Genomic DNA, 23,576 nt, shown 5'->3' on the forward strand with positions numbered 1-23,576 from the left:
CAAATTCCAAGTGTGGCTATAATTTAAATAACTATGGAGCACCAGTTCACCCTGCAAAACTCCCAAAGAATATACTTTTCTCCTCTACCAAGGAGGGAGTGGTAAAAAAAGTTGGAACTGGGAAATTTTCTATGAAAGAGATGACTGTGCAGTAAATATCCTATTGTAAATCATCTGCCAAATGAGCTAGTGAGCTAAAAGCAGCACTGATCTTATCTGCAGAGCTAGCCACATTTTGTCCCTTAAGGCAGGAAAATACTTGAGACAAAATTCAAAAATCAGAAGCCTATTAGTGGTCATTATTTTTTTTTTATACTGGGGCTGCTCCCAGCTATATTTTAACTTAGTAAAAAGTAACTTACCTTTATAATCTCAATTGCACAGAATGTTGAAAGATTAAAATGTAGAGAAAGAAAAAAAATGCTAATTCAATCACAGCTATAAACTGCTTTCCTACATTTGGAAGATCCAGTTCAGAAACAGAAAAAGGATGATCACAAAATAAAGCAACCATAAATCACCTCAAAGACAAAGTATTTTTATTTCATATTATCTAATACACAAACAAAGAGGATAATTGTCAGCTCTGGCACTGAAAGCTCAGACTGGCCTACAGGGCTGCAAGGGGTTCAGATGCATCAGAGGTTTGTCAAGGCTTAATTAAGTAGCGGAAGGTTATTATGTGCCTGGTATCTACCTGTTAGAGAGTCCACACCGCCAGACCCACTGACCTATTTGAGGACTTCATCAAAAGCTATGAAAGGCTGGAGCAGGGAGGAAAGCAGACCAGTAGAGGCTAGCTTGGATCCTCTCTGTGACACGGAGTTTTGATGTAGCACGTTAGGATGCCAGTGACATGAGACACAGTGCTAATCACCGTCACACCGTGCAGCAGAGCACCATTCAAAACCAAAAGATTACAAGTAACAAGATTGGGGCCAGTGGGCCTGTCAACAGGTACTATTAGAAAGACATAGCTTTCAGCTGCTCTCATCTGAACGAAGAAAAGGAGCAGGTAATAGCTGGAAGACATTACAGGAGAGACCACTGCCTAGAGCAGCCTCAGAGACTTTTCTGAGGCTCTTACTCCCCTAGTGAAGCTGCAGTGATGCGGGATAGCTGGAGATAAACACCTCTGAGGAAAAGTAATTGACCTTGTACTCGTGTGGAGTTGGAGAAGCTGAGAATGTCTCTAAGCAAAAGAATCACATCTGTGTCAGATAATACTAAAACATTTAAGTAACTTATATTCCTTTCTCTCAAATCATTGGCTTTATTAGTATTATTTAGTCTGCCATAAAAAACAGACACTAACTGGATAGCCTTTGGTTCCGGAGGCTATATTTACTCCTCCTCTTTTCTTCTCTGTTATATTACAAGCAAAGCTAGAATTACGAACAGCAGAATTAATGGGCCCAAAAAGGAAATGGAACTGAATGCATCACAAACTGGGCAATTTTAGAAATCTAAGCTCATAATTTATATTTAGGGATAAACTGAAACTTAAATCTAGCATGAAATTAAAAAATATATCCAGTATAACATAAAATCATTAGACATATATATTTATGAAACCTGATCTGCTCTAATTTTATACCCAGATCTTGATGTTCTGTACATATGATAGGAAACAGATGAAAAATCTTATATGGACAGTAACAAGCCCTAGATTTTTTTTTGTCCTTTTAAATAAAGTACTTCCTGGGGCTTGATGGCAAAGGAAAAGAAATCTTCATTTAAAAATAACTGTGGCTTGGCAAGGTGGTATGAGTGGTCTAGCAATTCAAAATAACAGTGTCACACCTAGAAAAGCTGGGTATTTTTTTTACTGAAAGAAATGAGTGATACAGCTTTTGCCAGGAAAATTACACAAATGGTTCAAAGGAGATTTACTCATAAGTTCTCTATTTCATGCTGCAGCACAAAAGAGCCTATGTAAACTGAAAATTATCTGAAAAGTTGCAAGCAAAGAGAGAAGCGCTATTACTCACTGAACTGATGTTTTTCTGAGTAATTTTTATCCTTTCCATCTCTGGAGTGTCTGGGACAGCAGAATAGTTACAGCGCATCTTCTCTGCTTCATCTTTGTACATTTTCTGAAAAACAATTTTAAAATGTCTATTTCCTGCTTTCTTGGGCTCAGAATATCTGAACTGCAACAAAAGATGCTTATTGCTGATGAACCTCAGCATCCTTATACAGTATTTATTTCAACTTCTCTCCTCCATGATATTGTTGTTATTGTCTGTGTAGAACACCTGACACTGTATCCCACACTGAAAATATTATATATTTCCCTTCACTGTCAGGATATATATATATCCTTCTCATTATGTAACATAAAAAGACCTGCAAGTAGATGTAAACAATTAAATTCAATTTACATGGCATGACAGGCCTAAATACAAGTAAGGATCAGGCAGTGAGATTTTTTACTACACATATTAATTTAGTATGGGTATGAAACCCCCTACAGAGCTAAAGAAGTATTTTGAGCAATGTATGTCAAGCACTCATCGTTACACGGAACTAAAACATTCAGCCTTTGAACTATGCCTACCTGGCTTGCTATTTCTGAAGCCCTTTTGACCCGTTGTATTTCAGGAGTATATGGGCCAACTTGCATCCCTTTTCCTATAATTTCAGTCTCCAGATCCTTTTTATATTCTTTCTGAAGAAAAAAGAAGGAAAAAAAACATAACTAATTCTACAGTTATTTGTACATGCTGTCTTCAAAGCTATTCTGATAGCACTGGTCAGACTTTAAAATACATTCTTCGATTTCTCTAATTTTTTTATTGTGCACTGCTTATTCCTTTTAGCCCAAGAATGTTTGAGAAGATTTTATGTTTTTAACATCTCATTGCATTTTACTTTCAAAGTAATCTTAAGAGATTCATTCTCTACTCCCCTGGCTTACAATTTCAGAAGCTTTTTTAGCTCGTTGTATATCAGGGGTATCCATGCCCACTCCCATTCCCTTTCCTTTAATTTCATTCTCCAAGTCTTTCTGGTATTCTTTCTGAAAAGAATAGCATTGGAAATACTCACATGTCTGACAACCAAATTCTTAAATTGTTCCTACTTTAATCTGTGACTCCACTGAATAGCATTCTTAAAACACCAAGTAATTGTTGATTCAACAGCATTAGCTTTGTAGGACCTATCTACGAGACACCTACACTGTAGCTGCTGACCAGTTAAAAAATTCTTTCAACAGACTTCTTTCTTCAAATCTGATGTAGCCTTTCACATCTACCTGTCTTTACAAGCTTTGTCAGCCACAATCACAGACACATGTAGACAAGACTTTCTCCCTCAGCTGTGCTTCGCAGAAAGGTGAAGGAAAGGTCAAAGTTCTGGGAAGTCTTAACTTTTCCCTGTACCCTGATTATGCAACTTTTAGGCTCTATGCAGCTCAACTAATTAGGTATTTGGTGAAATCTGTGGTATTGCTACTGCGTAGATTGGTCACCATCTGGAATTCTCAATGACAATAATTTGTTGCATTCTGTCAAATGGAAAGCTTGTACCAGGTACGGTACTGACCGTGCTTGCAATTTCAGAAGCTTTCTTGGCTCGCCTTATCTCAGGAGTATCTGGACCAATTTGCATGCCCTTCCCTTTAATTTCAGTTTCCAGGTCTTTCTTGTATTGTTTCTGTGAACATAAAACTTCATACATTATATTCACAATAGCCAGAACATTACAGGTAGATTTTTGCATAAGAGATCCAATTTAAGATTTGAAGTCAATCAAAAATCTCAAGTTAAGAGTCACAACTCTCAAGAGTCTTGGCAAGCTTTTGTCAGGAAAACACATAACAAACTACAGGAGGAAAACTTGAGGAGATATCAATGAATGTACAAACTATCACTAAAACTATGGAAGAGCGTGGGGTGAAATCAGTCCATACAGCTTGCTGCAATTATCCTCTAAAGTAAAGGGGAAGTTTAGCTCTGCAGAACATAGTGTAATAAGCTGGTACTTGGTGCCAGCCTAATTGAAACACATTTTACTTTTAAGAAAAATATTTTATTTATGAAAAGACTACAAGTTAGAAATTTAATACCATACATAATTGTTTCCAGTGAACTTTCAGAGCAGGAAGTTGTAATTTATTCATTTAATAGGTCTTTCCTGAACCACAGCCACTAGGCAAGTGGCAGTACTCATCCATGATTGCTGCTTTTTCCTCACAACATAAATTATAAATAACCAATAACCAGGAAACAAAATTAATATTTCATCTTCAGCTTATCCAAGCAAGGATATATTTCTTGTTCATCAGCAAATTATATTAAAATTTAATACTGAAATATTGTATACTATAGTTGTACTTTTTTTTTTAAATAAAAAATTAAAAGATTCTCAGGCAGTGCTATTTTTGCTACTATAGCAGTAATCACTTTTTTTCTATTCTAGTTTATCTTTGCCTGTGGAAAACAGGGGTTTTTTTTTTCAAAATATAATTAAAAATTTTCTTCTTACTTTTCTTGTTTGTTAATTATTTTTTAGGTCACTACATAAGTTAGAAAAAAAGAAGGAAAATATACTTCAACTCAATGCAATGGTCTGACCACTTACAAGAACAAGAGCAAAAAGACTCAGTCTTCCATCTCTGTCTCACTGTGATGTGGAAATAAATGTGATAAAACAACTCTCTACTTCACAAAACACAGTTTTTAGCAAAAGTTAACCTGTGAGAAGATATCATCCCTCACTTCCTCTCTGCTAAAGGTGGAATGACAGATGTTTCCTCACAGCTTCATATTGTGTAAAACACCAAGGAAAAGATAATCCTGGGAGTTACAGCTATATATTCCTGCACTTCTTTACAGTGGTCAGATTGGCCCTATGCATGGCATTCCCTCTGGTTCTTATGGCTATGCATGTATATGTGTGCAAATAAACATATATATACACACATATTAAATGAATATAAAATTATAAATATATAAAATAAATATATATATTACTCTGAAAGTATGACTCCCCGAATGCATGAAGTGCAGCACGAGCTTTGCCTTCCCTCCTCCCTGCCCTCACCCTCCAGCCGCACTGCTGCTTCCCAGGCAGCTCATCCACAGGAGCTGCAGCAATTGCCAGCTTTGGAGCTTGCAGCTCTGCTGAGCACACAGGCTTGCCAAGCACATGAGCTCCTCAGGATGGTCTTCAAGAGACAGTACACAGATCAAGGAGTCTTCCACTTCCACTCCCAGCCCTTCACAATGGAGTAGATTGCACTCTTCTGTGCTTCCACGTAACCTCCAGAGTAACTTAGACCAACACAGTTAATACCAAAGTTCAGTTCTAAAAATATACTCTGGAAGGAGTCCCCACCTGTCTATTTGCATTGGATGAACCTCTAGCTCAAGAAAATCCATTTCTTCAGGAGCAACTGTACTTTTGGAAAAAAGTTTTCACAAGTAGAATAGTTTGTTTGGATAAAAGATCTTCCCAAGATGCCTGGCAGTCATTACCAATACTTATTTTCAGATAGCAGGTATGTTATTCCAAAAACCTCAGAATTATTTCATTGACTTTTCTTTACAAGTCCATTAACTGTCAACTCTTTTTCCATTACAGTATTAATTATACTAGCTGAACAAATAAAGAGAACGAACTGAACTAGCTGAACAAATAAATAGATGGAAAAATGAACCCAGTTTTAAATGCTGTATCTACCAACCCTACTAACAATTTCCATTGACCTTTTAATTGCCTGAAAATCTGAAGTATTTGTCATAAGCTGTTTTTTTCCAAAGCTTTTCTATATTCTTAAAGCAAAACAGAAATAGCCTTAGTTCCAATACTTACATATTTCATTGTAGATTATGTAAAAAAAAAATTGGAATATTTTCAGTCAAGTATAACATAAAGAGTGAACCTTCTGTGACATCAATAACCCTGACTAGCATAACGTACCTCATTTAGTATCTGAGCTGCGTTCTTCACTCTAATCAAATCTGGTGTATCTTCGAACACGGTCATTCCTTTTCCTTTCATCCCTTCTTCCAAATCTTTTCTATACTCTTTCTAAGGATTAAAAAAAAAAAAGAGAGAGACATTTCTCCACTTAATATTGTGTTCGTGAAAAGAAATGCCACTTATTAAATGTCTGAAGGGTCTCTTTCTAGGAAATACGAATTAGTTGAAGTACAGGTTTCAGAGTCAAAATAGAATTGGAAATTGTGAAATCAAAAGGTACAATGTTGAAAAAGTGAAAAGGTTTTAATATAGTGTGCTGGTTTTGGCTGGGATAGAGTTAATTTTCTTCACAGTAGCTAGTATAGGGCCATGTTTTGGATTTGTGCCGAGAATAACGTTGATAACACTCTGACGTTCTAGTTGTTGCCAAGCAATGCTTACATTAAGCCAAGGACTTTTCCAGTTTCTTATACTGCCCCTGTCCTCCCAGCTGCTTCTCTACAAGAAGCTGGGAGGAGACACAGCCAGGACAGCCGACCCAAACTGGCCAAAGGGATATTCCATACCATAGGACGTCATGCTCAGTATATAAGCTGGGGTGAGTTGGCCGGGCACAAATCGCTGCTCGTGGACTGGCTGGGCACCGGGCAGGGGGTGGTGAGCAATTGCATTGTGCATCACTTGTCTTCCTTGGGTTTTATTTCTCTCTCTCTTTGTTATCTTCCTTTTCATATGATTAGTAGTAGTAGCATTTTTATTTTACTTTATTTCAATTATTAAACTGTTATCTCAACCCATGAGTTTTACTTTTTTTCCAATTCTCCTCCCCATCCCACTGGGGAGGGGGGAGGAGTGAGCAAGCAGCTGTGTGGTGCTCAGTTACCACCTGGGATTAAACCACGACATGTAGTCATGTATTTTCCTGTTGTGCTCTTGAAAAATAGTCCTCTCCTATACAGCTCTAGCACATTGTTTAGGGGCCTCAGCTGCCTCTCTACAGACGTTTTAACTGCAGTAGCATTTGCTTTTACAGACCAACATAGGCTGTGCTGCAGTTTTTACCTCCATTCCACTAATGGCATCACAATCAGGATGGATGCCCTGAACACTATATACCAGGACCTGTTAAAATGACTGCTTGATAAATTACAATGTAGAAGCAATATTCTCACCACATCACTTCTGTGCCTCTCAGACACTGCACTGATATGATCCATCAACATTTAGCAACTGCAGCCTCCAGAGTACTTGAATGTTCAGTATAAAATTAAAAGCACACTAGAACCTGCCCATGGACATTTGGTTCTTTTTCCTTTTCCCAATTCCTAGAGAGCTGATGTAAGCCTACTGAAGTACAAGATCTTTAAGTTTTGTAAGGATTTTTAACTGGTTTTCCCATCTCCAAGTCTGGGTTAGGCTTTTTTAAGCGAAGAAACTAGAAAAAAAATTGAAGAAAATATTTTTCAGAAGGATTTATATAGACATGAATTAATACTCCTAATCACGTATTAAATTTCAGAAGCAGCAGTGAGCACCATTGCCTCCATATAAGCTCTTTATTTAAACAAAAGGAAACCAGGTATTTTTAAAGAAGCATCTCTATCATCAGAACCACGCCCTACAACAAGCAGAAAACAACTTGTATTAATTTAGAATTATTAAATTCAGCTGTCCCTTCTGAAGGAGTTGTGAATGTGGTTCCAGAGAAGAAAGTTCTTATTGTTACAAAATGTGAAATATTTGTAGAATTCTCTACAGTGGGAAGGCAACAGAACAAGCTGGAACATAGCTGACACTTAAAAAAAAAAAGTAATTGAACAAATAATTCATTTTGTAATAATTCCAGGTTCTCCTCCCTGTTTCATGCAGTATCTATCTAAAGTTTATTACAAACCTTCATGCAAAAATACTGAGCTACATCCTTGACTATGAAGAAATACATCCTTTTCCTGCATCTTGAAAGACAATAATTAATTTGACCTATGTAATCTTTGGTTTTGGAATCTGTTCCTTGAATGTGGATACAAAATCGTATGAAATTCATGCAGTTATGCATTAAAATACCATTTCCGTTTGCTGATACGTTTACTTCTAAATTTGGTCAAATAGTAAGCCTAATCTACAGCATAAACCAATACTGGAAACCTAACATGAAAACCATTTTGAATAACAATATAAAAAGACTAAAGGATAGAAGGAGTCACAGTTATGGAAAAAAAGTTATTTAATTTATAATGCCACATTGGACAAATCTTAAAGAAACAATGGGCATACAGAAAACTTACACCTTCTAACAAAACCTGCTTAAAGCAGTTTATGTAATACCACAGCTATATTATGGAATTTTGGTCTTCTTTATTTTCATCCATTACATGTATGAGAGATAATTATTTCAATTAAATCAGTTAAAAGTGACTACACACAGCTCGAGGTATCCATATAACCACAACAGACTATCATAAACCTGAAATAATCACTCAAAAGGAAAAACTGCCATCTGGACACCAGCAGAAATCCTCCTTTCCACCCCTTCATCTATCTGGAAAGAAAACTCCAGGCTCTCTCCAAAACCCTGTCAAACAGATGTCTTTTGCAGCATGCCTGGAAGGTCACCAAATCTGGGCTACTTGAGCCCAGGGGAGGAACAAATTCCAAAACTGAGGCCCTCAGAGGGAACGTCCTGCCAGCGATCCATTTTCTACGGAGTCATCTGATTTGTTCATTTAACTCTGTTTTTCTGGTTCAGGTGTGCTGAGCTTTATCATTTCCTTATGTTCATAAGGGAACTTCAAAAAGTATTGATTCTTACTACAGGACTATTCAGAATATAAAATGACACACCACTATTTTTACTCACAAATAGCCACTAAATTAACCGTAAGTTGTTCAGCACTCAGTAGCTTGTAGTGATGCTGCTTATTGCTCATTTACAACTTAACAACAACAAAAAAAAAGAAATAAAAATCCTCCACCTCTTTCAGAAGGTTAGTGACTTGTTTTATATGCAAGAACTCTGGGGTCTTGTCTAAATCCATTGACGGTCTTCCCTTGATCTCTTCTTCAAAATCCTTGCGATACATTTTCTATTGAAGCAAAAACAATTAGTGGTACATGCATGTACCAAGCATATTTCAGAAAGAACACTGTAAACAGACCCAGAAATAAGCTATAAATTAGTTCTCACATTAATAAGCAACTTTATTACTCATTTTATTACCTAGAGTATCTATACAAGACAGATACAATTTAGACAAAAATACGTATGTACGATATTTCCAAAGAGAATGTTTAACCTGACCTATGAAAGAAACAGTTTGCTTAGTAGAGAAAAGAGAAGACAAATGGCACACAAGGTAATGGTTTTAAATACATAAAAGTTTCTACCAAGAGGATGAAATCATCTGTTTTCCACAACACACAGCAAAAAATAATGGAATCAAACTGCAGCAAGGGAGAGACAGGGAAATACTCTCTCTCAGGATGGATGGTAAAGCATTGGACTAGATTGCCTGGGAGGTCATGAAACTTCCATCATTGGATGTTTTTAATAAAAAGTTAGAAAAATATGGCCTGACATAGGATAGCCAGTGCTGTTATGGCCTGGGAACAGTCCTCCCCCCTTGCTGAGCTTCCCAGGCTGAACAGGCAGGAGCATGTTTCAGTTAAGGCACAGGGTCAGACTGGGCTTTGTGGCTTCACTCAGTCCCACCTGAGAACCCTCCTTCATTAAAGATAGAATTAAAGGCAATAGGTAAAAAAGTTAGTAATCTCTGATCTAGATGACCTCTTGAGCTTCTTCTCAATTAAATGATGCTACATACAATTTTTGTCTGTTAGCACCAATGCCCTTTTGAGAAAAAACAAATTCGAAGTCTACAACTACCTGAAGGGAGGTTGTAGTGGAGTGGGAGTCAGCCTCTTCTCCCAGGCAACTAGCAATAGGACAAGAGGACATAGCCTCAAGCTTCGCCAGGGGAGGTTCAGGTTGGACATTAGGAAGAATTTCTTTTCAGAAAGGGTCATTAGACATTGGAACAGGCTGCCCAGGGAGGTGGTGGAGTCACCATCTCTGGATGTGTTTAAGAAAAGACTGGACATGGCACTTAGTGCCATGGTCTAGTTGATATGGTAGTGTCAGGGCAATGGTTGGACTCGATGATCCCAGAGGTCTCTTCCAACCTGATTGATTCTGTGATTCTGTGAAGGAAGAACTGAGCTACAGAATAGCAAAGAGAACTACTCAGTACTAATTCTACCATATCCTCAATTTATAAAACCTTTAGGATCTGCTTCATCCATTTTCTTAATCTAAGTACAAGATGTCTGTCAGCTGCTCTGTTGATCTAATTTCTGCTAGTTCAAGCACACACTTTTACTAACCTCACTTTGCATCTTTTGAGCCTCCTTTGAAACTTGATACATTGGTGTATCCACAAACTCCAGCATTGATCTGCCTTTAGATTTTTCATAATTCTCTTTGTACTTGACCTAGGAAAACGAAAATAAAGGCTGTTGACAGCTGAGATAATCTGCGATCTGACTGCTTGCCATGGTGACAGACAAATTCTGTCTCAGCCATACTCCTTAGAGGTTTTGACTTGGAAGACTCCTCCCAAATTTAACCTGTTGAAGAAATAGGGCAGCTAGACAAGGAAATTTTTTCTGGAGTCATTTATTCCTTTGCTTCAAAATGTCAGACCTGAAACTGGTGAACTTTGAAGACAGCAGGAGTGAGCAGCATCAAGCACAATCCTTAAACTAATGGCATGATTTTGGCTAAATGACCTATGTCTGAACAGTTGGTAGCTTTTCAATAGGATCCCCTCTCATGTTTCCATTAAACAACACATTTACTGTAACAACAACAAAATCTGTTTCACAGCCAGGCCCCACAGGTCTCTCTTTCAGGCTCAGGAGCACCATTCTGAAATGCACTTTTGTTTGTACCTGTGGGAGGGAAAAGAGAAGGAAAACTACTACCTCGGTAGGGTCCGGTCTTGCACCAACATTCCCCTCACAGCTACCTATGACCATGACCTTAAAGCTAGCAGCAAAATCACATTGAAGGACACAGGGTTAAGACACCACTATATAACTTTATGCTAACTCACAAAACAAATATGATTTGTTTGGAAACCTGGAGAAGCCTTCTGAACTCATTCACTCACGCTCTTTTGACGAAGATGGGCAAACACATTACTTAATCAGTGTGGGGTATGACAGAATATTCTACACAAGCCATAAAGGAAAGCAAATAGCTACAAATCAAAATATGATACTAAGAATTAGCAATGTCATTTTAATTTATTTGTCTCTTCAAAAATACTGATGTCTGAATTTGAGAAAAGTGTTAATAATCTCTTTCCCTGTCAGGCTTCTGCACTAGGTTTGGGTCCTGCAAAAACACTCTTCTCTCTCCTCATGGGATGCTTCTGATTGAATATGCACTGTACATCACTGTAATCTGTCATGCAGTTTTGTGCCTGAATTAATCACTTTTAGAATGCTGCATTTTTCTCTTTGCAATGTGTATTTATTATTGCATATACCTGACTTTGAAGCACTGCATTTTCTTTGTGATAGATTTGTTCAGCTGTATCCAGGGTGAAGTGATAGAAGCCCTGGCTTTACTTAAATGATTTCTTTTATTCATACTGAAACAAAAAATATCCAAGAATGTTTTCACAAACAAAATCCAGAAGGTTTTGCAATATTAAAATAACTACGGGAGAAACAGCATAAAAGAAACTGTATTTTAGGCCTCCCAACTCAGGAGTTCTACTTCTAAATTTGAATTTAAAATATTATGATGAAATGAAAAAAAGGCTACGATAAAAAAATAACTTCTGTAAATTCCTAGAGAAAATGTTTGTCCTGCTTATCCAAAAGTCAAATGTTTATGATCGTTAGAAAATAAACATTATTGTTTACATTTGAAGTGCAAAGGAACACATATGATGGTCTGGGTTTGCCTCCTAGTGGAAATCATTGTAAATGTCACACAACAAAATTATTTCTGTAGTGGAAACAAATGAAAACTATCTCCATCTACAGATACTGACTTCATACTTTTACTCCATTCCTCAACTAATGGAACAAAATTTTTAAAAAAATAATTCTTTATAATCAAATGAGGTAAACCAAATAACCTTTTGCTACACTAAACTACAGGCACCAGATTCAGTCTCTTAAGTTGTATTTATTCATCCTGTTCCATAAAATGAAATGCATCTAAGTTCCAGGTTTTTTCAGCCTGTAGTTCATTAGCATCTCAAAATCTCTACATTAGAAACAGATTTAAAATGTGCAAAACAATAAACTAGCTGTTGTACATATATCAAAGTTTTAAATTTTATGTCTCCATAATTCATGCCAAAGAGAATTACATGTATACTATACGAGGGGAAAGTTCCACCTTGTGAACTCTCTTGCTCATCAAACTAATGAAAATAGCATGAGTTTGACCTGTCAAAATCAGTCTCTTTGTGTCCAAACATGCCCATCAAGCTTTCCTCTTAACTGTTGGAATTTTTTCCCATGGAAGCTGACTTGCGTAACAGCTTTGCATTGGTATTATAGTATATGTGTTTCATAAAGTTGCGCACACTTCTACACTCTAGGTCAATCAGCAAACCAATTCAATCAACCATATTAGTTTATGAGTTTAATTAACCATATAGGTTACAAAATATCACACTGGGGCAGGTGTAGCTATGTTATGTAAAAGATGAAGAGAACTATAAAATTCAAGGGAGAAAGGTAAACTATAGGGAAACAGCAAAACCGGGCAATTAGCAAGAAGCTCTGTGTTTCAGAGGGGAAAAACAGACCATACAATCAGTCTTTGGAAATCAGTTAATGGCACAGTCAGGAAGACTGTTTCATACAGTGGAAGCAGACTTTGAGAAAGATTTGGTGCTGTAGAGAGGCAGGGAGAACACAAAGAAGGTACTGGAAAAGCTTGGAGAAAAAGGGAGGACAGTAAGCCATGTCAAAATCAAAGAGATGAGGAGGTCAAATCTGAGAAGGATTTTGAACATGGGATTTCTGTAGAAGACAAATAGTGAAGACCTTACAGATTGACAAAGCATTCTTCTTCCTGCTCACAGTAAGAAAAAATACCCACCAGCATCTGGACGATGCAAAAATCAGAGACTTAGTATTTATGGAGTCCTCAGAAGAGGGCACAAACAATATGAATCAACCCTTCCTAGGCAACAGAAAGAAATAAATTTTGCAAGAAGTGAGGAGCCTTAAGGGAAAGTCCAGGTTTCTATCTCATTAGAGAAAAGGCAACAAATTGATGAAGGTCACTCTGAGGGTGGTCATTTAATCAGCAAAAAGAATGCCAATCTTACCTTACACTGAAGGAAACTAGAATTAGGCCAAAACGCACTGAGGAATGCAGGAAGTGAGAGCTATCAACACATTTATTACCCATACAAAAGGGGACAGTCAGTGTTAGCTTCACATATTGGAGGGAGACAGACAAAAAGCAAGCTTCAATTCACCAAAGAGCAACACAAAAATCAAGTACAGATGGGAAGGCTGGATTATTTTGATTATTTTAGACATAAGCTTCCATAAGCCGGCACTGACTCAGAAAGTGCTCACCTCCTGCTGACCATGAGCAATCCTCCTTCCCAAAACCACCCACTCATGCCCTTCCACAGCAGTGCTGCGGCCCTTCTGTGGTTTCTGGAGTAAAGATGACACATGCAGCTCAACAGCCTACAAGCACCATGCATGTAGCATAGGTGCTCCTAGAGCAGGAGAGAAGCTTCAACATTGCACAGAAGCCAGGGGTTTCCTACCTCTTCCTCCCCATTCCAACCCCCGTCACTATCCTATGTTAGACCACCAGCCCCATCAAGTGCCATGTCTTCTTACGTGGCAGAACAGTGTATGTGCCTATTACCTGAGCCAGTGTAAGAAGCCACAGATGGAAGAGAAAAAAGGCTTAGACAGAGAAGCTCTATGAGAAGCTAGAACTCGAGAGGCTGCTTATGGCAGATGTCCAAATATTAAATTAGCATAATGGTCACGTCTGTACAGAGACCTGCAGGTGAAAGCAGTAAGATCGATCTTAGGCAAAACGAGATTTGCAAGGAAAGAAATATCTTAGACCAATAAAGGAAAAAACAGACAAGGTTACAGACATGTAAGAAGAAAAGCTCAAGTACCAAAAGTCTGTGTGATTCTTATGCAGTATATTAATTGTTCTAATAACTGAAATATCTCTCCCTAAAAGCCTTTTTTTCTTCACTACATCCCCCAACTACTATGGTTACAACACTACAGTCTACTACATATGAGACCATGAAGCAAGTACCAAAAATTTATGTATTCTGCAGTGACTACACAGACTACACCCCTTACTACATGAATTTTTCAGATCATTCTTATAAGGGCAACTTACATCGCTATGCATTTTGCTGATATTTAAAGCATGGTTTAAATATAGCAGGTTTGGTAGATCAGAGGCTGGATCATGCAGGCTTTCCATATCTTTCTTGTAATTCACCTGGAAAGAGAATTCAGGTTATGTAAAATAAAGATTAACAAAATAATTCACAGCTTCGTATTACAGTGTAGCCATCCAGAAACAGAAACACTAAGTGCTTGCCTGAACAATCTCTACCAGCCACTAGATGGTGGTCATTTACTACTATTTGGAGCAAAAGGAAAAATCAATAAAGGATTCATTCTACTAACAAGTGCTTGGGAACTACTCAAACTTTTCCTCAAAAAGGACACTTAAAACAAAATCACACTTTGCATGACTTTTCAGACTAGAAAGGAATTATTATTTTTTCTTTTTTTTTCCCCAGAAAACTTAAATCAAGTGTATCTTCTTCAATACTTTGAGTTTACTCATTTAAAACACTCTTGATTCTTGTACTTTTTCTCTTGATTCAGGAATTACACTACCTGACCAAATAAAAAAGTTGTATATAAAACAGTTAAAAGGAAGTGCTCCTGGATATTTTATTTAATACATATTGCTTTCAGCAAAGATAAGTAATATAGTCACCTAAGGCAAAAGATAATCACTTAATGAAGCAGCAGAAGGGAACTTCCTATCAGCATATAGTAGGATTTTCCATACTTTGATAGCTGGATGCCAATCTTTACAGGAAGAAAACTAGCCACCTTACCTATCCTGGATGACAAATCTTTTAAACTGATACATTTAGTCACCTCCACATATGTATGGCGTTCTTCAAGGATTTAGGCAGACTTCAAATCAACAATACTCCATTTGCATATCTCTCATAATAATAATAATTACTTCAATTAATTTTTTAATAAACTTTTAGAATTTGGAAACAATTACATATTTTGTTGGACCCTTCCCAGAGCTGGCCTCTCCTGTTCCTATTGGGTGGTGCCCCACACTTTGGAAACGCCAGACTACAGAATGGTTTGTTTCTTGGCTATGTGGGATCACAGCCTCAAAGAAGAGCTCCCATTTTTAGCATTAGACACACTGTTAAATATATTATCCCAACAGCATTATCACTCAATATAGATGTTTTCTCCAATCTGGCTCCAGCAGCAGGCACCCACTGCTGAATTTAATGACTGTTGTACCTAGTAATACCATTCAGAAGATCAACCGGTAGAATGAAGTTTAAAAGACAGACAGGCAAATCTGAGCTGCCCATGAAACCTCCTTTTACAACCACTGGAGAGATGCCAGCACTTCACTGCTCTGAAGACAAGCATCTACAACAGAGGAATTGCCCTCTAGACCTGTTAATTTCTTTCCCAAATACAAAGGGACCACAAGGCAATTAGGTCAGACTAAGCAGTCATACCTTTTGACACACAAAGTTAAGAGAGATGATTCTCATCTAAAATGGTTATGAAAAACTCCGCAGGCCCTTGGAGAAGGGCTTTGTCAGAAGCAGAAGAAGAAATGGGTAACATGCCATACCTTCTATACAGACACACTGTATAGCAGAGACTGCTGCTCAGAGTAATTTGTAAGATGGAAAAAAAGAAATTCTGCTTGAGAACAAATGTTAGGTTTTTCAGGATGTAAATGCATGTAAAATACAAAGCAAATTCACTTACATCACTTGCCAAGGTGGATGCAATCTGTGCTTGCTTGAAGGAAGCACTGTCAAGAGGATTGTATTGGTGGCTCTTCATTTCCTTATTGAACTGCTCTTTGTATTTCACCTTCCACCAGAACAAACATATCTAATATTAACATGTAGCACTTAAACAAGGCACAAAGAATTCAGATTACAAAGGAGCTTATTAAAGGTAATTGCCTTATCCATAAATCTTTAAACAATGAAGATGTTTAAAGAAGCTCAGTTTAGCCACACTTGTGGCTGTCTTGTGCTGGTTTCAAAGTAATTTTCATTTATCTGAATTTTACTAAAATAAAAAAATAACTTTAAGATTGTCACATGCAATTACCGGTGCTGAAGGATTTATAAAAAAGAAACAGAAACAAAACCGTATGACTCACCTCAGTAATCAAATAAACCAGAACTGTTTGACTAGCAATAATAATCTACTCGCTGAAAATCACTCAATTCATAATTAACACCAAAGATGTGTTTTTTAACAAAAAAACAATTCATAAGATGAATCAATTGTAAAACTTGCAAAATAAATCACTTATAAATTTTTCAGCCACTTGAAAGTGGAAAGTCAGAATCAAACTTCCCACTTGGCCATCTTCCCACCTCCAGGTCCACGTGTCACCCGTGCTGTGCTAGGCTGTCACCAGAGCCCTCAGGTCTATTTTCAATTCTGCCAGAAATTTCCCAGGAGACCCCCAAGAACCTCTCTGTAGTACAGTCCCTTCTTGGGGACAATGCCCACCTCATTACAGTGTTAGAAAGCATAATTAAATGACTGTCTGCCATCACTTTCACTCTCTTTTCTTCTTGTTCAAAAGAAAAAAGGGGAACGACAAGACATGTAGAAGGAAATGAGCAATACATAGATGTTGGGGCAATGGCGTTAAAAGTAAATAAGTCACAAAAATTCCATAAAACATGCTGAAGAACTAAATTCAGAATCAGAAAAAATGAAATTGAACAAATAGTAAATCTCCCTCCTTTCCCCGCCTTGTTGGTCATAATCATCAAACATCTGGAGGCTTTGTACACGTCTTGCTTCTTTTCAACAGCTGGGCATAATGGAGGAGAACAAAGTTCAGTCTGAATTAGGCTGGTTTCATGAATGTTAGTCAGACACCTGATATCTGAGCCTATGCAACATCCATTATAATCTACCACGCTTTGCATTAAATAAATACATGGCTTTTTCCTTACTCCTTTTTTCTCTATTCCCACATGAACATCTGATAAAGTGGTTAAGCCACCTCAATTTCCTTCAATTTTTTTTTTTCTCAGCTTTAGTTGTGGGAAGAATTTTCTTTTTCCTTTTTAATTTTTCCTTGTTTCAAAAGGCTCTCAACGTGGTTTAGCTTACACAACCTTGTTATGTTTAGCCACTATGCCCAATATTTCATTAATCAGGATAACAAGAAACCAAAACTAAGCCATTCAAACAGAAACTAACCATATATGTTCAAGAACTGCATTATGATTCCAGCACTTAGGTTAATTTTTCAAAGGAAGGAAATTCTAAAACATTGTCACTTTTAAAAAGAAACTTTATCTGAACACATGATGAACTTCATAATCTTTCACACTAATTCTAGAAAATAATATCTATTGCCTTCTGGTAGATTCATCTGGTTCATATTGTTTGATATTTTCCTTGGCTTTGGATCAAGTGCAAAAGCATATATCTGAATACAAAGACACTGCCTTTGTCAAAGGCAAATCCACATTCTGTACAAGCAGTGAAGGAATAAATCAGAGGGCTTTTCTCTTTTAAAAGGTGTATCCAAAACTTGCCTTCTAATAAAAATCAGGCAGTGCTGGAATATGTGATTTAAAAAGCCTCCAAAACCAGAGATCAAGTCAGCATGGTGGGCAAAATTGTCTTTTACTCCTTGAGCATCAGCTCACATCATAACAACATCGTGCACGAGAGTTTAAATATCCAGCTACTGCAGGCTGTCTTCTGCCCAGCCAACAAACGGCCTCAAACTGTGCATGCGGACCAAATGCACAACATGGTCCTTGATATTCTTGTTAAGTGTGAAAATGTCAGTGCCAAAGGGACTTCTCCTCACAACTGGCTTGCCACCTTCCAGCTACAGCTGTTTCATGCCACTTTTTAAAAGATTTTTTTTTTTAGCAATCCATTTCAATCTAGAGATTCCAGTAATAAATCTTTGTTAGCATCACTTCAGATCACATCACTGCTACTGAAGGAAAGAGGGGGAGCCAATGAACCCAGTCTTCACAGGGCTGTGTGTCCTGATGCTGATGTGCAGGAGGGTCCCAAATTTAAGGAGAGCGCCCACCAATCCAACTGTAAACATTCCCGTTTCAGTGAAGGGTATCTCAGTACCTCTAGGCCCTGCTGCCTCATCTGGCTGCTCTGCTTATAGCCTTCTTTCTCCTCTCCAACACCACTGCACATGTCGCTCTGGGGCAAATCGGAGGCCGCACAATAATATCAGATGACCCTGGTGGTATCTCAAGAGCACTTCCAGAAGTAATTTAACTCTGACTTGTCATAGGGGATTCATCTCATTGAAAGCTACGCATGCATTCACTTTCTCTTTTATCAGTATTTTCCTGTTTCCTTCTCCTTTTTGAAAGAAAGCGTGGGGTGGGAGAGGGAGAAGAGAGACGAACAAGCCCATGGATGAGTCACTGTGAAGTAACGCACATGGTATATATCCTTCTTTTGAACAGGATAAAGTTATGAATGCAGTTTAAAGGGGAAAAATATGTCTGAGATAAAGGGTTCTGATTAAAAACAAGGAAGAAAAATATTTCATCGGTGTTTTCTAAAACATCTGAAGGGAGGAGGTTTTAGCAATGCTATAACATGGTGGAAGAGCAAACAAAAAGTGGGAGTAGAAATGACAGTTGTTAGTGGAAGCTTATCTACAAATTTCATCGTTAACCAAAAGCTTTACTTTAATGAAGGTTTAAAACGATGGCTACTTATTTACCATCTTAATTAAAGTGTTAAGTTTGTTTATTTTTTTAGCGAGCATGGATTGAGTGTTAATTTAAAAGAAATGTGTGTAGGCTGCTCTCTAATTGTTGCTGAAGAAAGAGCAGACTTCATAGGCTTTAAACACAACAACATCCCTGAAAAACCAAACTGGAATTAAATAAGGCTTGGATAAACAAACTACTCATCAGCCTTGCATAAAACCTATAAAAGTCAGAATTGCAGCTGGACAGAGCAGTGTCTTTTGAAGCTTTGCAGCAACATTCCTAAATCAAATCTGTAGTTCAAAGCTGTTCACACAGGGAGTGTTCAGTTTCAGAAGTGGATGACATCACCCACTGTTCAGATTTACAAAGAAATTACAAAAATTGAATCATTCAACCACTGGGATCCCAGGATGAAGCAGACACTTGCAACTAAAGCATTTCCTCATGACCATATGAAAACATATTAAAAAAAAAAGTGAAAAACCTGTCAGAGCACATAGATATTGAATGAAATGTAACATAAACAAAGACATAAATTAAAATATTGGTTGCTACAAGCACTAGCAGAGTTTAAAGCAAAGAAAGACTGAGAAAATCCTAGGCTCTTTGTGTTGCTGATAATCTCAGAGAAGGGACATTTCAAAAAATGTTTTACCTCTAACAGTTTTATCCCCGAAACAATAAGCACCAGATCCAGCATAAAATACAAATATCCAAAATTATTCATCATAAAACCAGTTATTGAACATCATAAGAGGAATACTTCATATCAGCAGCTCTTTGAAAAAGCTAATAAAATACTTTAGAAGACATAAACAGGAGCTTGTTTTTACAAAAAATACAAAAAATAACCCAAATTATACAACGTACATTCAGTAAATTGACAAGCTTCGTGTTTTCACAGGGGCTAACACAGTTTCTGTTTTAAATTTGGTGTAAAATCAACAGAAAGGGATTGCCGCATGCTGTGGGTAAATATACTATTCCTGGGAGCTATTATTTCTGCTGCTGCTGTTGTCAAAAGCTTTGTTAAAATAAAAAAAAAAAAAGGAAAACGAGAGACAGAGAGACACAGAGGGTACACTGATTTTGTAGAGCCTTGAGTGCCAGTCAAACATTAACACTATTTTCTTCACTTTGTTTGCCTTCCTGCTTGCCTTGATTGCTTTCTCCCTTCGTTACACCCACGCTGCCTGACCTCTTCTTGCTCCTGTTCTCTATACTCCCTAAATTACCTACCCATATGCACAACATTAGAACATGTTATCATCTTCTCTTCCCATTACATCCATCAGAATTGTCAACTTTGCAAATTTACTGTGAGGGTCAAATAACTAATATTTCTCTGCATGTCGCAGCTTATAGATCCATGCTATTAGAGGAGCTTATCAACTTTCAGCACAAAAAGTTTATAATGCTTCCATTTGCTGAAAAACAAATGGAAACTCTAAAAGCCAAAAAGTCTGGAGACAATAAAGAGATCATTAACTTTACTATTTTTTAAATCTTGTAATTGTTACAAGCCTGCTTCACAATCCTTGCATGGAGAGGAATGACATGACTGACCCACATTTAGGGCTCTTCCTCTCCTACAGCACAGGTGCATTCCTCATCCTGCCCCACCACTCTGCTCTTTGGACTCAGGGGTCATCTTCATTTTTCTGTGCTCTTGATTTATGATCAGTGTGTCTAAGTGCTATAATGATTCAAATAATATATAAAAACATTAGACAACTCATGGCCACTGCCTTTCCTTCAGAGGAGGTGGGGAATTGCTGAGTACACCTCCCCACTGCTGAAAGCAGCCTGGTATTTACAGCCTCCATGCTGCTGTACACAGATGGCCGGTAGCGGAGTGTCAGCCTGAAGCACTGTCTCCCTTTCTAAAAGTACATGGCCCGTCACACACACTGCAAGCAGCCACAACAGTGTAGAATGAGAAGAGGACAAGAGAAGGAAGGATCCCAAAACTCAGATCCACGCCCAGTGGCTGCAGAGTTGGGACCACCAAGGTTTAGTAAGAATCTTCTTTGCAAATAAACTGTAAGAAAGCTACATTTTGTCAACTGCTCCTCTCTTCCTGCCACACCTTCTGCACTATTTGGACCCTCTAAAGAAGTTAAAATTGCACACCAAATGCTCTCTTCTGCAGAAGGATCTCAACTGGAACTGCTGCCATCCCAGTCCCTGGCAGTGAAGTGACTCTATTACAAAGCTTTTGCAGATGGAGCATGCATTGTCCAAGAGGAAAAACACATCTAATAAAAATGAGATTAAAAGTGCATTGATGAAGCCTATGATGCAGCTGGCTCAGCACCAGGCTGCAGGACAGAATCACAGAATCACAGAATGTTAGGGATTGGAAGGGACCTCGAAAGATCATCTAGTCCAATCCCCCTGCCGGGGCAGGATTGCCTAGACCATATCACACAGGAACGCGTCCAGGCGGGTTTTGAATGTCTCCAGAGAAGGAGACTCCACAACCTCTCTGGGCAGCCTGTTCCAGTGTTCAGTCACCCTCACCGTAAAGAAGTTTTTCCTCAAATTTATGTGGAACCTCCTGTGTTCCAGCTTACACCCATTGCCCCTTGTCCTGTCAAGGGATGTCACTGAGAAGAGCCTGGCTCCATCCTCTTGACACTTGCCCTTTACATATTTATAAACATTAATGAGGTCACCCCTCAGTCTCCTCTTCTCCAAGCTAAAGAGACCCAGCTCCCTCAGCCTCTCCTCATAAGGGAGATGTTCCACTCCCTTAATCATCTTCGTGGCTCTGCACTGGACTCTCTCTAGCAGTTCCCTGTCCTTCTTGAACTGAGGGGCCCAGAACTGGACACAATACTCCAGATGCGGCCTCACCAGGGCAGAGGAGAGGGGGAGGAGAACCTCTCTCGACCTGCTGACCACACCCCTTCTAATACACCCCAGGATGCCATTGGCCTTCTTGGCCACAAGGGCACACTGCTGGGTCATGGTCATCCTGCTGTCCACTAGGACCCCCAGGTCCCTTTCCCCTACGCTGCTCTCCAACAGCTCTGTCCCCAACTTGTACTGGTACATGGGGTTGTTCTTGCCCAGATGCAGGACTCTACACCTGCCCTTGTTATATTTCATTAAATTTCTCCCCGCCCAACTCTCCAGCCTGTCCAGGTCTCTCTGAATGGCTGCGCAGCCTTCCGGCACATCAGCCACTCCTCCCAGTTTTGTGTCATCAGCGAACTTGCTGACAGCGCACTCTAATCCCTCATCCAAGTCATTAATAAATATATTGAATAGAACTGGTCCCAGAACCGATCCTTGCGGAACTCCGCTAGACACAGACCTCCAACTGGACTCTGTCCCACTGACCACTACTCTCTGGCTTCTTTCCTTCAGCCAGTTCACAATCCACCTCACTACCCGATCATCCAGACCACACTTCCTCAGTTTAGCTGCGAGGATGCTGTGGGAGACCGTGTCAAACGCTTTACTGAAATCGAGATAGACCACATCCACAGCTTTACCATCATCTATCCACCGGGTAACATCCTCATAAAAGGCTATCAAGTTGGTTGAGCAAGACTTCCCGTTGGTGAAGCCATGCTGAGTGCCCCTAATGATCCCCCTGTCCTTGATGTGCCTAGAGACAGCACCAAGAACAAGTTGCTCCATCACCTTTCCGGGGATGGAGGTGAGGCTGACCGGTCTATAGTTACCCGGGTCCTCCTTCCTGCCCTTCTTGAAGACTGGAGTGACATTCGCTTTCCTCCAGTCCTCAGGCACCTCTCCCGTTGCCCACGACTTAGCAAAGATGATGGAGAGTGGCCTAGCAATGACTTCCGCCAGCTCCCTCAGCACCCGCGGGTGCATCCCATCAGGGCCCATGGATTTATGGACGTCCAGGTTGCTTAATTGGTCCCTGACCCAGCCCTCATCTACCAAGACAGATTCCTCCTCTATCCTGACTTCTTCTGGGGCCGCAGGGGTCCGGGGCTCCTCAGGACAGCCTCCAGCAGTATAGACAGAGGCAAAGAAGGCATTCAGTAACTCCGCCTTCTTTTTATCCTCTGTCTCCAGGACCCCCACCTCATTCATCAGTGGGCCTACATTGCCTCTAGTGTTGGCTTTACCTGCAATGTATTTGAAGAAGCCCTTTCTGTTGTCCTTGACCTCTCTTGCAAGGTTTAATTCCAAGGAGGCCTTAGCTTTCCTAGTTGCCTCCCTACATCCTCTGATAACAGACTTATATTCCTCCCAAGTGGCCAGCCCCTCCTTCCACGATCTGTACACCCTCTTCTTCCACTTGAGTTTGCCCAGCAGTTCCCTGTTCAACCATGCAGGTCTCCTGGTACCCTTCCTTGACTTCCTACCTGTTGGGATGCTCTGATCTTGAGCTCGGAAGAAGCAGTCCTTGAATGCTAACCAACTATCTTGGGCCCCCTTACCTTCTAGTACCCTGTCCCATGGGATTTCCCCTAGCAATTGCTTGAAAAGGCCAAAGTTGGCCCTCCTGAAGTTCAGGGTTGTGATTCTGCTAGCTATTCTGTTCCTGCCACATGAGATCCTGAACTCTACCATCTCATGGTCACTACAACCAAGGCTGCCCTC

The 23,576-nt window shown here is 39.1% G+C and overlaps 1 protein-coding gene across 1 annotated transcript in view; it reads right to left on the reverse strand.

Annotated features, from left to right (window-relative positions):
• The window catches only part of NEBL (nebulette), a 95,799-nt gene that overhangs the window by 44,542 nt on the left and 27,681 nt on the right, over positions 1-23,576 (reverse strand). Inside the window, 10 exon segments of the mRNA XM_068404923.1 lie at positions 1,992-2,096; positions 2,561-2,667; positions 2,908-3,022; positions 3,550-3,660; positions 5,929-6,039; positions 8,904-9,014; positions 10,312-10,419; positions 11,481-11,585; positions 14,351-14,455; positions 16,012-16,119. Coding sequence (XP_068261024.1) covers positions 1,992-2,096; positions 2,561-2,667; positions 2,908-3,022; positions 3,550-3,660; positions 5,929-6,039; positions 8,904-9,014; positions 10,312-10,419; positions 11,481-11,585; positions 14,351-14,455; positions 16,012-16,119 — 1,086 coding nt within the window.

The sequence above is a fragment of the Nyctibius grandis genome, chromosome 7, assembly GCF_013368605.1.
Source record: "Nyctibius grandis isolate bNycGra1 chromosome 7, bNycGra1.pri, whole genome shotgun sequence".
NCBI lineage: Eukaryota > Metazoa > Chordata > Aves > Nyctibiiformes > Nyctibiidae > Nyctibius > Nyctibius grandis.